At 33.2% G+C, this 15,287-nt stretch overlaps 1 protein-coding gene across 2 annotated transcripts; it reads left to right on the top strand.

The window, feature by feature from the left end:
- Positions 1–5,848: 5,848 nt before the first annotated feature.
- Positions 5,849–14,353, top strand: LOC142981433 (peptidoglycan-recognition protein LB-like). 2 transcript variants are annotated; one of them, XM_076127352.1, is made up of 5 exons: positions 5,849–5,971; positions 9,799–9,837; positions 11,258–11,492; positions 12,603–12,721; positions 13,004–14,353. In XM_076127352.1, exons 2-5 carry the CDS (start codon positions 9,822–9,824, stop codon positions 13,270–13,272), a joined length of 639 nt encoding a protein of 212 aa, XP_075983467.1. In that variant the 5' UTR covers positions 5,849–5,971; positions 9,799–9,821; the 3' UTR covers positions 13,273–14,353. The 2 variants fall into 2 exon arrangements, with proteins under 2 accessions (XP_075983467.1, XP_075983466.1); XM_076127351.1 differs by having other exon boundaries at positions 5,852–5,971; positions 9,799–9,924.
- The last annotated feature ends 934 nt before the right edge of the window (positions 14,354–15,287 follow it).

Below are 15,287 nucleotides of genomic sequence, written 5' to 3'. Positions count from 1 at the left end.
GACTCAAAGCCTAAACCCTCCCTCATTACGGGAGGAGACCCTTGCCCAGCAGTGGGACAGTAATGGGTTAAATTATTTATTTATTTATTCAATTTTATTATGATTAATTTGTGACTGTGATCTATAACTCCGAGATATTATTTCGGAGGAAACGCTAAGCCCAATTTAATCGTATGGCATAAAGCGAAAAACGGTTGCATGTAAACTGCCCATAATGATATGTCGTCTTCTTTACCAATATTTGACATTGATATTTACTGTACGGTCTGAGTATAGCGTCAAGTTAGTTGCGGTTTTTCAATTTATTTTGAAATATTCTCATATTATCATAACAACATCCGTGAACACAATCGTAAAACTGTTAGGGTTAATGCTTTTAAGGATACGCAATATTCAATTTGGTTTGTATTCTAGTCCGCGTGGTTCGTGGCCAAATTTTTCACACAAACTTTCGTCCTATTTTGTCCCCTCGGGGGTAGAATTGATCAAAGCCTTTCTTAGCGGATGCTTACGTCATAACATCTATCTGCATGCCCAATTTCGCACGCACAGCCTAAACCACTGAACGGATTTGGGCTGTGCGTATATAGGTCACTATGTCAGTCTGTCAACAATTTAACATAATGTTAGATCGTCTTCTTTTCTAATATTTGACAATTATATTTGCTAAACTATCTGATCAAACGTCACGCGAAGTGCTGTTTTGTCATTATTTTTGGAACAATCTCAAATTAAGCTGAAATTCCGGGGTGTAATCTTATATTTCCATAACAACTAATTAAGAACATTAATTTAATCTTATTAATATTAATTGATTACTCATGTGAATAAGAAACCGTTTAAAAAAAGGAGTCCCCGTTATCATATTAAGTTGTACATGTAATTAATATTAACAAGATAGTCACTCAATACTTTGATCGATGTATGTATAATAAACAGGTGCTTTTAATATATGTACGTACGTCGTACACCCCGTGTGAAACTTCCTTCTTTAATTCCTAATTGCAAAATTGCAAATATTTCTTACCAAGCTTCCGATTAGATGTTATAAAATATGGAACACATGTAATCTAGATTATCACATTGGATTGGAAGAAAGGTCGTATGAGAATTATGACTAACAAAGTTTTAACACTGCGATATCTTTCTATGCAGATAAAGTCGCGGGAAGATGTAATGATACATTTCATCTTTTGACACATTGCACTAACAACACTAGAGTCCAGAAGGTCATTGGTACTTAAGAATCATATATATTGTAATATTTCGAATAAAATAATCAATATTCGAATAGCTAAAACGAACGGTGAGAAAAACAATATTATAACGACACGTGCTCTTTTACCTAACAGTCGTCTTAAACAATAGTCTTCCAAACAGCTAATGTGCTATTGTTTACTCATACGACATTTTAATGTATTCATTACACAGCAATTAGTAATTTTGGCCATATATCAAGACCTATTAACTAGTTGAAGATAAATGATTGTAAATTAAATTAAATTAATCCGAGATTTTGTGACTGAAGTTCAGGTTTAAAAGACGTACAAAAACACTGTAATGTAACTTCTAATAATGAGAAAATTATCGTTCTACAGATTACATTTTATCACAGAATCGCATTTTTTAACCGACCAAAAAAAATCTACACTACAAGATACCAACATCTTAATTCTGTCATACCAGCTGCAACATACATACGCTAGTCAAATACGCATTTTTGATAATGTAAAAATACGATATGACACACTATGGAGAGCTTAGCTAGATTTTTTTCTGAAATTCTAACAGCATAGTAGAATTTTCCTTGAGAATTTTGGATATAATGTCGCCAATTCGACGTTGGCAATAATTCGTAACCTAATATTTTAAGCTCTAGATCACATTTTTTGTTTAATAGGTAGGTACATTAGAAAGAGCTTTTCATATTAGGTAGGTACAGTCATATACTGCAGTGGGGCATGAATCAATATACGCAGTACCACTCTGCCGGGGAGCCCCTCAGCTCGACAAGGGCAAAACAATAATGCCTATTTACTATCAATTGAATAATAACCCTTATCAGTGCTTTTCCTAAGAAGTTATTCGACAAACAACTTGTTATTTAGGGTTCTTTCTTACGAATGGTTTTTTTAGTTACTGTAGATTAGAGTAGAAGGTCATTAACCTTGCCGCCAAATGATTGATGTATTGATTATACTGTTTTTTTAACTACAGAACAGTTACAGGAAAAATTAGTCGTAAACTAAAAAAATATGACGATCGGAATGTTCATATATAATTTACGACTCTGTTATCGTTGTGTTAAACCACAAAGTGCCTTAAATCTTCAAACTTATGTAATATTAGTGATGTGTCAACTATTCTTGATCGAATATGTCTCATTATAATTCAGATATTTGTTCGTTTATGAACTTTTGATAATATGCTTACGCCTTCCTTCCTTCATGTAATTTGTAGAAGTTCGATGTGGCTTCTCTGGATTAAATACCACTAGAATCTTCATTATTTTAATCATCTTATCACAATCGACAATACTATTCAGTGTTGAAAACAGGTAAGTTCAATATCAAACAAGCAGTTATTACTATAAAAGCTACAAGACAACCATTGATTATTTCACCTGTAGATTACAGCCGGTTTAATCCGTCATTGTAGATTAAATTTCCATCGTTCTCTGTCTTAGTTAAATATAAATACTTATCTATTTCTCTATAAATTTAACTCAGTAATGTCCCACTGCTAGGCAAGGGTCTCATCCCGTAATGAGGGAGGGGTTAGGCCTTGAGTCCATCTATTTCTATAGGGCATACAAAACCACAAATCCTGCACTTGGCGGAATCAAGACGTAAACCCTCCCTCGTTTGGAAGACTAAAGATTAAAAAATTCAATAAGAGGAAGTTTGTAACAAACAACGTGTGATTTTATGTTTGTAGTGTCATTTTCAAAATGTAGTGTGTAAATGTTCCCACCAAATAAAAACAAACTTAAACTTGACATTGGCTTTTAATCTGATTAAATATAATTGCAATAAGCTCATGAAAAATGTACGATAATCTTATCTTTGCAAAAGGTGAAAAACTTTTTGGTGCATACATTTTGTTTCGCCTGGTCGCCTTTTCGACCTTGGCAATGCATTAAAGGGTTTAAATAGAACTTCCGCTTTAAAAATATCCCCGGATTTATTAATCCTACTAATATAATAAAAGTGAAAGTTTTCAATAATGGTTGGTTCGTTACTCTCACCCAAAATCTACTGAACAGATTTTTATGAAATTTGGAGCACAGATAGTTTATAACTTGTATTAAAATATAGAATATAGGCAGACAAAGTTGCGAACAGTAGATAATATATGCCTCGAAAATATTTTTTTCTACTGAACAACATCACAGTAACTATTGTAGGCTTAGAATGATTTGCGTGTTAGAGCCTTGTAAACCGACAAGCACATAAAGAAGTATACTATGTATTTTTGAAGATCTTTAAAATAACTGATTCATCTTGGCATAGCAATCTTACAAATTATTCGTCATCGTCATGCTTCCAAGCTCTTAACAAGGCATCGTTGAATGATTGAAGTCATCAATATATTAAAAAAATAAGATTAAGACAAATTAAGCACCACTTAGCAGATCTTGTACAGTCAAGAGCAGAAATATGTACACGCTGTCACATTTTCAGCTGCATTTTAATCAATGAAAATGGCAAAACTACTATGTTTACTAACTTAAAAGCTATTTCAAAATCACTGTGTATTCATTGTTGTCTAATAGCAATAATAAAAATTATGTCTTCATACAAAAAAGCACGATTGAAAGTGTACCTACATATATACAGTGTGTAAATCACGGTTCGTCACGTTTATTACCGAAGTTACTAAACAAGTATTAAAAATACGTAAGCATATACTTCTAAATACATATTTAAATAGGTAAAACATCTCGCATATATTTTCGTCTAATTAGAACAAATATCATCACGCAAATATTTGCCCTGCGATTCTGAACCATACAACAGCGCGGCGGCCGGCGATAATGACAGACACCTAAGCGCGATTCTCTACAACTATTGACTATCGACAAGCCATCGAGAAATTTTGTATGAAAATCTTATCAACGCCTCTAACGGGTGCCGTTGGAACTAATTTTGGTAGTGCATTCTATACGCCAAACTCTCGATACTCGATATTACCGACTGTAATCGAAAGTATCATAAATAGCGCTATTGAAAAATGGTGCAAAACAATCAAAATAAGGTTTTTTGAATGAATGCATGTGTAAACAAACGTGAATATAGTAATAAACACCCAATAATAATTAGTCTGACGTATAGTTTTAAAGTAAGTAAACCTGTTTGGTATATTCGTAGTTGTGGCCTGTGGTTGGTAGCCTTGTTTTAGAATCCCGTGAGCTTGTTTTTGAAACCTATGTTATGTAACACTTACAAGAATATATTTTGTTAACAATGCATCCGATCAGTGGATAACATCCATTAAACTTTTGTTCTAAGTGTTCTTACTCACTGATAATATTAAAACGTTCCCAGAACCCCATCCTCAGCATTGGCTGTAATTTGTTTGAATTTTTAGAATAACAATAATTAATTAACATTTAAAATAAGGAAAAATCTTTAATAAATATTGTGAACATTAAAATAATCCTTTAGTGGTGGCTCTAACGCGCTACTTTACTCCATGTGGTAAATTTTCTAATATGATTCCAGCTATCTCTAAAAATCCACGTAAACCTTTTTTGAAGTTCTCCGGTCCTGATCTAATTATGATTAATCTTCGCACACGCAAACTGGGTAGGTCGTATCGGATGAATATACCTTACATTTTTGTTCCAACCTGTTTATTTCTATTTGAATAAAATATAACCGAGCAATGTAAATTGTAATCGACATGGTGCCCACAGGACAGGTTTGCCTAGTGTGGGGCTACTGTATATCTCTACATTGTTGTAAACTTTTTGGAAATAAATGATTTTTATTTTATAGACTTTTTTCCAAATATCCAGTTTTATAATCAATTTGTTTTCTAATGCAACGCCTCGCAGCAAAAAAATGGTATCACATTGACACGTCACTGATGACTCATAGTATTAACGAGAATAGGCAGTTGTGAAGTACCGGTGCTGATGAAGATGCACTGTCGCAACGCTTTTTATTTCCTTGAACGTTGAGATAAAATTGATTTGCATATATAAATTGATGTAAATGTGATGAATGCTTAATAATGAATGTACATAAATATACTTATAATATAAATAACACCATAGAAAGTGCAGTTTTTCGAAGTCTAAGTTTACATGAAATGCGTGTAAAATGCATTATTTAGGGCCATTATTAAGATCATTAAAATTTATCAAAGTATACAGTTTTATGGCTAAACTTGTTGATAACATCTCAGTTTTTCCAAGAATACTTCTAGCACAACATTTTTTAAATCTGTATTTAATTTATGTCATGACTTTCTAGGTGAGTCACACTCCCATTAGTTTATAAATGATTATACCTTAGTCACCCGACTAGATACCTTTTTTTACCTTCGAAGAATAATCACAGTTTACCTATTAACACTTAATAATCGCCAGTTTCTAAGCAAAACAGCACGAAGCAGAACCTACTTATAATTATTTAGTAGATCATTCGGACGTTGGCCGATAATTACCCTAATCGGTTATCTATTGTCACCTCCAACGGCAGCAAAGTACTCTATTATGTCGTCACAACGATATAAAATCGACGAAAAACAGCGGAACCAAATGTAGTATTTTTGACCGACGTTTCAACTACACTCGGGGGAATCACCTTTGCAGTCCACTGCGTATATAAATATCTGTATAGAGTTTATAATCAATTGTATAGCGAACTAACGTTGCTTAACGGACGTGTGCTCTGATTTAAAAAAAATACGGGCTCTACATTATCTGTGGTGTGAAAAATAATTAGCTGTTTGTGTTATTTTTGTAAGTGCATTTTTTGTTCGCATGTTTGTTTTGTTTTTGTATTTAATGATAAAGTATTTAGTTATGGCGGAAAACTAACTGTCTTATAGGTATCCTAAATTGCGAATCACGGTGGTTTAGGTATTTATCTGTTCTGCTAATTTAGCGGTAATTAGCATTTTATCTTGTTTGAATTATATTATTATTTTTGATTATTTAATGAGCAGTCAAAAAAGTCAATGTATGGATCAAACTTTATATTTAGGTATTTTGGCAAATCTACTTTTCAAAATTAACATCCATCCCGAAAAGTTAAAAATCATTAACATCAAATCACAGAAATTTCGAAACGTGCAACATCTAAACAATTTGATCATGAAACTGCATCGACGTTTGATGAGCAGGAAATTTTAATAATTAAATTTTAATTATTGATAACAATAATAATTATAACTGTGTTAAACAACTAGGTAGTAGGTACCGTTCGAGACTTCCTTATTCACACTTCATTCCTATCTAAACAATTTCATGTCAAAATGTAGGAATTAAATCAAATATTATCAGTTATTTGAAGTACTGATAAAGATGCAGTTAAGGTAGTGAGGGATTTATTGTGTCAATGACTATGCAATAATCTCTTACTGATTTGCAATTATTATAAATTTGATATTATCTAACGCGGAAAAGTATCGTCAACTATCTTGATAGACCAATTTCGATATTTCATGACTTAGTTTATCTTTATCTTAACTTAGATTACAGTTTTTGGTAGTTATAATAAGGTAATGCATCGCATATTGTAATTTCGTGAGATGAGAATGTAAAAAAAATATATACGCTCATGTCGCTTCTTACACCTTATTTTGATGAAAGAGTTCGGGTTTCATTTTCCTGTTAAAAATATCTGTTTTTTTATCAGCATATATACGATTAGAAAAAGCTGCCATTAATGACTAAGTAATTTTCGCCAAATTCCGTTACCGTACATGACGTGGCAGTTTTATTTCTTTTTCCAAAGATGACTTTGGTCTCTGCCTACCTCAATGTGAAAAAGTGGTGATTTCTTGTATATGTTATATGTATATCTGTAAGGAGTCTTATAAATCCATACTATCCATACTAATATTATAAATGCGAAAGTAACTCTGTCTGTCTGTCTGTCTGTTACTCAATCACGTCTAAACTTCTGAACCAATTTGCATGAAATTTGGTATGGAGATATTTTGATACCCGAGAAAGGATATAGACTTTTTACCCCGGGATAACGACGCATTCCCATGGGAAAATTCAGATGGCGGATGAAGTCGTGGGTAAAACCTAGTCTTATATACAAGCTGACTCCTACTTATATACAAAGTGGCAAAGTCATGGGAAAATTCTTGCTATCTTATCATTATCAATTCTCTACTGGACACGTAACTTCTCCAACACTGATAAAGCGAGGACTTTTACTCATCCCAACTTAGCGATAGCTTATCATTCAGAGATTTGCTATCACTAATGATAAAGTATTATTCAATAAGCTTAAATAATCCTCCACTTCAAATTATGAAGACACTTAAATCTTTACGTCAAAAGGGAACAAACCTGTATCTCAGATTTGTTATTCAATCAATTTTAATATATGAGCTCGAGGATTTTTACGAATACATTCGTCGTAAATTGAAATTGACATAAGTTTATCTTTTAATTACGAAATCTTCGATTTCCTTTATTGCCTTGAAAAAGAGATGGAAAAATTTTCCACGTATAGATGGAAAAATTAAGATAAATCGTTTTGCACGCGTGTTTATTTAAATTGTTCATTTTCCGCTCCCTTTATTTGAGACACACTAATTTGAATATGAGTTATTATAAATCACACGTACCGAGACTAAGGTATTTTAATGAGCAATTCATTAAACAATCTAATCCTGATGTGCAAAATTTTGCATATCATTTTATAAACAAATATCCTTGTAAAGTTCCGTATATAAAAACTACTGTTTACTTGAACAGTCATACCAACTTAATATGATGACGTGATGGGGGCTCGGCACAGCCAGTTGTAAATACTTAGTGAATTTTATTTATTTGCATTCACAGTCATGTAATATAAAGGTATCTAGTACTACCATTCGTAACAATGGAGGTGTGGCACATAGTTTAAGCTCTCGTTTTATAACTTCTGAATAAGTACCGGAAACTTATCAGATGGAATTTTGACAGTAGTTTTAATACATCTATCGGAAAGGCTATCCGATATTTAGGCTTAACCCGTAAAACCGGCCTTCAGCCTTTGTTAAGTTTGAAAGAATCGAGAGTTTTAGGTCTTTTTCACTCAGAAACACGTAACTAAAAGGGGTCTTCTTTACTTATTTAGGCGATAGAGGATAGTTTTCATGTCACCAAATTACTCTTTGAACGATACAACATAAAATATAATTGTTTGTCACATGTTTGTATATTGATCAGTGGTCAGACATTCTAAAGATTAAGGATAATTTGGTATCCATCACGATAGACATATTAAAACATTTTGTTGATCGTTAAATTGAGAGATTATACTTTGGACCCACAATTTTTATGATATTATTATAGTACAAAGTCCATCATCAAAATTGTTATTTCAAAGTCTATAGATCTCAAACACACATAATTATACACAAATACACGGCACGTTAAAATAATGTGTTGAGAAAAATACGTACCTATTTTGGAATAACCGGTTTAATAAGTCTGCTTTCGTTTTAATAAAACATACACCTCCGGTATCAATCTTGAGACACGCCCATTTTTGGAAAAACTGTTCTTAGATATTGGACTTCGGTCATTTGTTAGGTTAATGATTTTGACAAAAAGATATGTATATTATATGCTATTACACATAAAAGGTTTTAATACTCTTAAAACATATTGTAGTTGGTACACTAATTACACAGTATCCCGATTTTTTATCCTATAGAATGATTAATGCACGTAAAAAACAGGGAAACTTATTTTATAAAACTACCCAGTTTTTGCTGCAAATATTTTCGATAAATTTAATAACAACTCTAATTAGGGTATAACACAAAAACCAATTAATCAGTAATATGTTGAAAGCATACAATTTTAAATTACAAAACATGTATTTCCTTATTTGTTAAATAATATTTGTTAAAATATAAGGAAATAGGTATATGTTTTGACAGTGGGATATTGACGCAGTCTAAGTAAAAAATAGAACGTACCTACCTTAAAACGTTTAAATAAAAAAATAAAAATTGTCACTTAGGGGTATGAAAAATAGATGTTGGCTGATTCTCAGACCTACTCAATATGCTCACAAAATTTCATGAGAATCGGTCAAGGCGTTTCGGAGGAGTATGGCAACGAAAACTGTGACGCGAGATTTTTTTTTTGTGAATCTAAACCATTCTCAGATCCCCTTGAACACACACAAAAAAATTCATCAAATTCGGTCCAGTCGTTTAAGAGAAGTTCAGTGACATACACACTATAATGATAGTTGTATTCATCTAGAGTATAATGTGTATATCTAAATTAAAGTAGCTGTACCAAACAGGCAATCACAATGTTAAATCAACCACTGATGTCCTATTTTCCTGGCAAACAAGGCTTTCTACAAAGTTGTCGGGCTAGAGTCTCGAAAGTTTGCAATAGCATAACCGCATTACTGATTGCGTTTCCGTTAAATGCTAATATGTAGATCACCCATACGTCACTATGACGTAGTTCAATACAGCGCACTTGTACAATATTTATACATAGATAACATTAAACCAATATACTTAGTATATGATATCGATAAGAGAAATCAATACATAAAGTATATAAATACTTATGTAGTGTTTATTTTGTTTCAGAGAGATTCTCGGCGAGTGAATTAATGGGTGTCCTCGCAAGTAAATAGTCAATTATGTACTGTTATATATTTGTATTGCTTTGTGTTTGTGTTATAAGTGTCATCGCGATGCCTGGCGTTTATAAAGGTGAGAATACGAAACGTTGTAAACGCACTTGTTTTGTTTTGCACTTATGACCTTTTGCAATTTGACTGGTGAAAGGTTTGAGTTGTTGTAATTTGGTTCTTCGAATTTTCAGTTAAGGTTCAATTTCTAATGTTGTATTTGTGGTCACTAATGCTATAATTTTGTTAACGTTTATTTACTTTGTTGTGATATTTGCATGCAATATTTAAATAATTTCAATGTTCCACACGAGTATCAGAAGGCAAGAGGGCATTTCTAAGAGTTTGAAGAGATAATCAATTGGTTATAAATTTTCGTTCTCTTCCGTAAAAGTTTATGAAACACATTAGTCAGCAAAGCGGTTCACATTTGCTTGATAGGAAATATTGTCTTTGTAATAATGTACGTGTCCACTGAGTTGGCATCGGCATGGTCAGAATAAGCGTATGGCGTAGATATGCCCATCGTATCTGCGTAATACTATACAAATAAATACAAAAGAACAAATCCTTACGGTCCGTACGCTCCGATTTTAACGCAGTTTACTGTCAAATTAATAAATAACTCTTAAAAATGGCCATAAAAGTAAAAAAAAAATACATTTCTTACGCTCCCGACCCGTGGTACAACTGCGCGGTTCAACTGGTTGTACCACGGGGAAGGAAAGTCACCGTCCATGGTTCAGCTGGTTGTTCTATGTGGAAATATCAAGTTTATTTTTGAAGCTCCACAAAAAAACTACTGCAATACGCATGCATTATACTACACACGTGTAATATTAGCATGTGAGTGTCTGTTAAGTGTCATATGACCCACAACGTGGTCGCTTATCATTCATACTACTATCATTGTACTATGCGACAGACTGACGCATTGAATTATCGGGACAGTACTATGACCCTTGGTTAATGTTCACTCTCTTGTTAACAATTTGTAAATAAGACTAATAAATAAAAAAATACGTGGTCACGCGAATTAATACATAAGGTTCCACGTAATTTTTCTTGCCTCAAAACTATAATGACAAAATTAAAACTCTTTACATAGCTTCTACAGATTCGCCTTTTTTGCACAACATGTAGATTGTCTTAATGTTTCATAGACTTTATAAAATTCTAAACTTATAACCGCACAGCACTGCTTTTGGACCCGTAACGCATTATCACCTACAGCGAAAAATAAAATAAATAAACTCCCCACACACATGAATGGAACTTCACATCACAGTATAGACTCACACATCGATTAATATTACATGGTACTACTTTGTACATATCTCTTTATCTGTATTAGTCGTAGTTTTTTTTTGCGTACTCTATACAGCTTTACTATAAACATATATTCTTTCTTTCAGTCGACATCTTGGACAATGAGGTCCACTCCTACAACTTCCCGTTCGTGCCGCGGTCTCAGTGGCACGCTCGCGGCGCCAAGCAGACGACCCCCCTGAGAACACCAGTACCATTCGTAGTGATACATCACACGTACATACCTCCAGCGTGCTATGATAAGGAGGAGTGCTGTGCGGCCATGAGACAGATGCAGTGCATGCATATGGATGGTAGAGGCTGGTGGGATATTGGATACAAGTGAGTATATCTGCTATAGTTACTATATTATTTTTAGGTTAAGCTTCAGATTTTGGGAGGTTTTCTCCTAAAATGATGAGAATAGTCCAATGATAAATGTTTAAGAGAGTTTTGCTTATTTGTTAGAATATTTTCAAAAGTAGCCTTAGAGTTTAGTTACTTGCCTAGTGACTTACTCTCTTATTACCTACTTGGGCCAACAACATAAAGGACTAGCTTTTACCCGCGACTTCGTCCGCCACCTGAATTTTCCCATAGGAATGCGTCATTTTCCCGGGGTAAAAAGTAGCCTATGTCCTTCGCTTATGTTTTCATGTATGTATAAATGGCACGTGGCTATAAAAAAAATAGGTACAAATCATCGTAGAACTACTTTGTAGATGAGTGCTGACAAAGTAAAAGATCATAAATCATCAACATCCTTGTCAATATTCTTCCTTCATTATCCTTACCGCAATACTTAGAATTCACTATAAAAATAAAATAGGAAATCCCGTAATAACACATACATAGTTATAATCATTACTTTGAATTTCCGGCTCATAATGAACATTTACATACGATTTTCCTTCTATTTGTACGTTAAATGACACATAATTATAATTCTAGTACTTTAGCAAATGTATTTCCGCGTACCCGAAATATGAACGATGTCGGTCCACATTTGACATGACGCATCGCGCAGTAGTATCCTCAAAGTTATACATACTTTTGTGATGAGTCAAATGAATCCCCCATTTCCCTTTAACATATGATTTATTACCTCTTAGAACTTGTTTCTTAGATGGTCATTATAGTCAATGACCTAGTTAAGTCATATCACTTTTAGAATTGAAATTTTGAATCGGGTCACTGTAATCAAGGTAATGTTTTAAGAAAAAAATGTTATTTAAATTCTACTATCGATTGGGATCTACTGTACAAAAATACTTAGTCTGGATTTTATATACCGGGAGCAATTCAAACTCAAAATTAAATATGTGCGGCGATGCATCAGTGCCTACGATTTTTAGCCTAGTACTAAGAAACATTTATCTTCAAAGTTAATTTAAGGCATTAAGCATAGCTGTTTCTTTTCATTTTCCTAATTGAAGTGTTTATTTGTTTCAGTTTCGCAGTAGGCAGTGACGGAGCTGCATACGAAGGTCGAGGGTGGGAGACACTCGGTGCGCATGCGCTGCATTTCAACTCCGTCAGTATTGGCATCACGCTCATTGGAGATTGGAGAAGTGAGTACTATGGAATACAATGACTAGATTTAAAAATATATTGACCTTCAAGTAATGCGTAAAAAGCAACCACCATCGTCTATCATCTATCGTTACAGGCGATAAAAATTGCTATTTGGTAAGAAAAAACAGGGTTCACTTGCCATTTCTACTATACCCTAATGACTACCAGTTTTTTTTAAAACAGCTCACAATTTTCTTATTATACACAAAGCTCAGACCACTAGTTATATTTTAGATGCCAGTTGGCACAACTCATAATTTTCTTTTTTCCTTTTCCAGCTGAAATCCCCCCAGCGCGTCAGTTAAAAACAGCAAAAGCTTTAATAGCAGCTGGTGTCGAACTCGGCTACATAAAGCCTGACTACAAACTCGTCGGTCACCGGCAGGTCAGAGCCACCGAGTGTCCCGGTCAAGCCTTGTTCGAGGAGATACAAACTTGGGATCATTACTCACCCTTCCCAAATTCCGTCGCAGATCTTATTAATGTTAAAGAATTACCTGATTCTGTTAAAGAAAATCTTATAGCGAATACTACAGCTGTAGTTTAGTGTGAAGCGTTAGTATTTAAAGGCTCAATTTCACAGTTACTATTTAAGTCACAGATAACCTATCTGCTGAGTTAAGTGACAGCAAACTGTCAATATTAAATTTGATGAGTAGTGACTGATAAGTAGTGGTGAATTAGGGCCAAAGTGTCGGACAACTTATTCGATTGTAAAAAAACAGCAAATTAATAAAGAAGCTGTCAATATTCCATTAGATAAGCTAACCGGTACTTTTTTGGAAGTGCTGGCCATAAGTGTAAATATTTAGTTAGTTTAATAGCATGATTTGATGATAAGTAGAAATGACAATGAGATTTTTAACAGTAATTTGTCAACGTTAATCAAAGTCAGCATTTCTTTGGATTCTCCTTTTAATTCTGATTTTGTATTGTTGATTTGATTTCTGAGTTTGTATTGTTTCAATGTTATGTCCTTATGATAACAGTTTCAGCTTACTACTAGTTTTATATTGAGTAAGACTCATTTAACTCCTGCAATCATCACAACAGTTCCTAGTTATTCTATAATATAATGAACAAATGTATATTGTAATTTAATAGATCTTAGTGAATTCCGCCCATTATATAAATACAGTTTTACTCTTAAATATGTATTTAGGTTATTATTTCTTACTATTATTGCATATATTTGTTTTGTAAATAGTCATATTATTAGTCTAAGCTATGTGGTCATATATTATCTTTCTGATCACTAAGAGCCCGTTCCCATAGCAAGCGATAAACTAAATAAAATAGCCTAATTAAATTGTTCGCACTGGTTATCAAAACGGGCATTGAGCTTTTGTCTTGTAACGGGCTCTTAGTCGACGTCATTGAAAAATTTGCCGTACACATCAGCGTCGCTGTGCAAAGCCACATACAATGTATAGTAGGTACGTACGCTCGTAGTACATGACCATGGCAGGAAGTTTTAGCTTATGTTTAGTCATAAATAAGTTATAGAAAATAATGCGTAAATCCTATATCTTCTTAAGGCTGTGATTATCTTGTAATTTATCAGATTAAGAATGTATTTATAGATGTTTATCGATAAGTTATCTGATTAATAAAGTTATTTATCTAAATACGAATTTATTATTTCATATTATGCTCTATAAAAGGTAGGTTTCCTTCCCTTTTGTAGCATTTAATTAAATACTAGACTAGACGCTGACCAAGTGCTGGTTGGATATTTTAGAGATTTCAGAACTTTTAGGCATCAAGATGTTTTCCTTTACCGTTAGAACAAGCGATATTTTCTAATAAACTCAAATAAACGCAACACACATTACATAGAAAAGTAATTGGTGTGTTGCGTCGGATTCCAATCGTCACCCACTAGCGGCTAATACTGTTTGTAAAAAAAAGATATTGTATATATAAGGTGTAGTATAAAATATGTAGGTATTTTGCCTTTGACCTTCACAGTCTGATAGCTTATCAAAGGTCGATTTTTTATCTAAGTTTTGCATAATCAAAATCGTCTGTTAACGATAATCTTGTAAAAGCAAATCGGTAGATTACTTAATACAGATAATAGATTAAGCTATAGGTATTTTAATTATTCAATAAACGAATATGTTTGTTTTATTGCTTTACGAGGTCTTAAGGAACTTATTTTTTATTGTAAACTATAAGGTTTACGAGATGAAATTTACATGTTTAAATGCTTACTTCTTAGTGGCATGTTAACTAATTTTAGTACGAGTACTCGTAAGCCCAAAACAGCTCACCGAGTTAATCGTCATAATTTGATATTACTATTTTAATTAAGATATTTGTGTACATATAATTATCATAAACCGATGCATAATTTGTATAACCAGCGAATTAATTTGTATCCATTCATAGTAAACGAGAATGACTCATTCAATACCAGATGTTCCGTTAATATAAATCCCCTGAGAGAAAAAGTACATATTCAATGATAAAAGAACATGATCTGACCTTACACACGACCTGACCTCATGTATTTATAATTTCTTATGTAGCAATGAAACGTTGATAAGGAAAACATTC

Source organism: Anticarsia gemmatalis, chromosome 20 (genome assembly GCF_050436995.1).
Source record: "Anticarsia gemmatalis isolate Benzon Research Colony breed Stoneville strain chromosome 20, ilAntGemm2 primary, whole genome shotgun sequence".
NCBI lineage: Eukaryota > Metazoa > Arthropoda > Insecta > Lepidoptera > Erebidae > Anticarsia > Anticarsia gemmatalis.
This window is presented reverse-complemented; position numbering and strand designations above follow the sequence as displayed.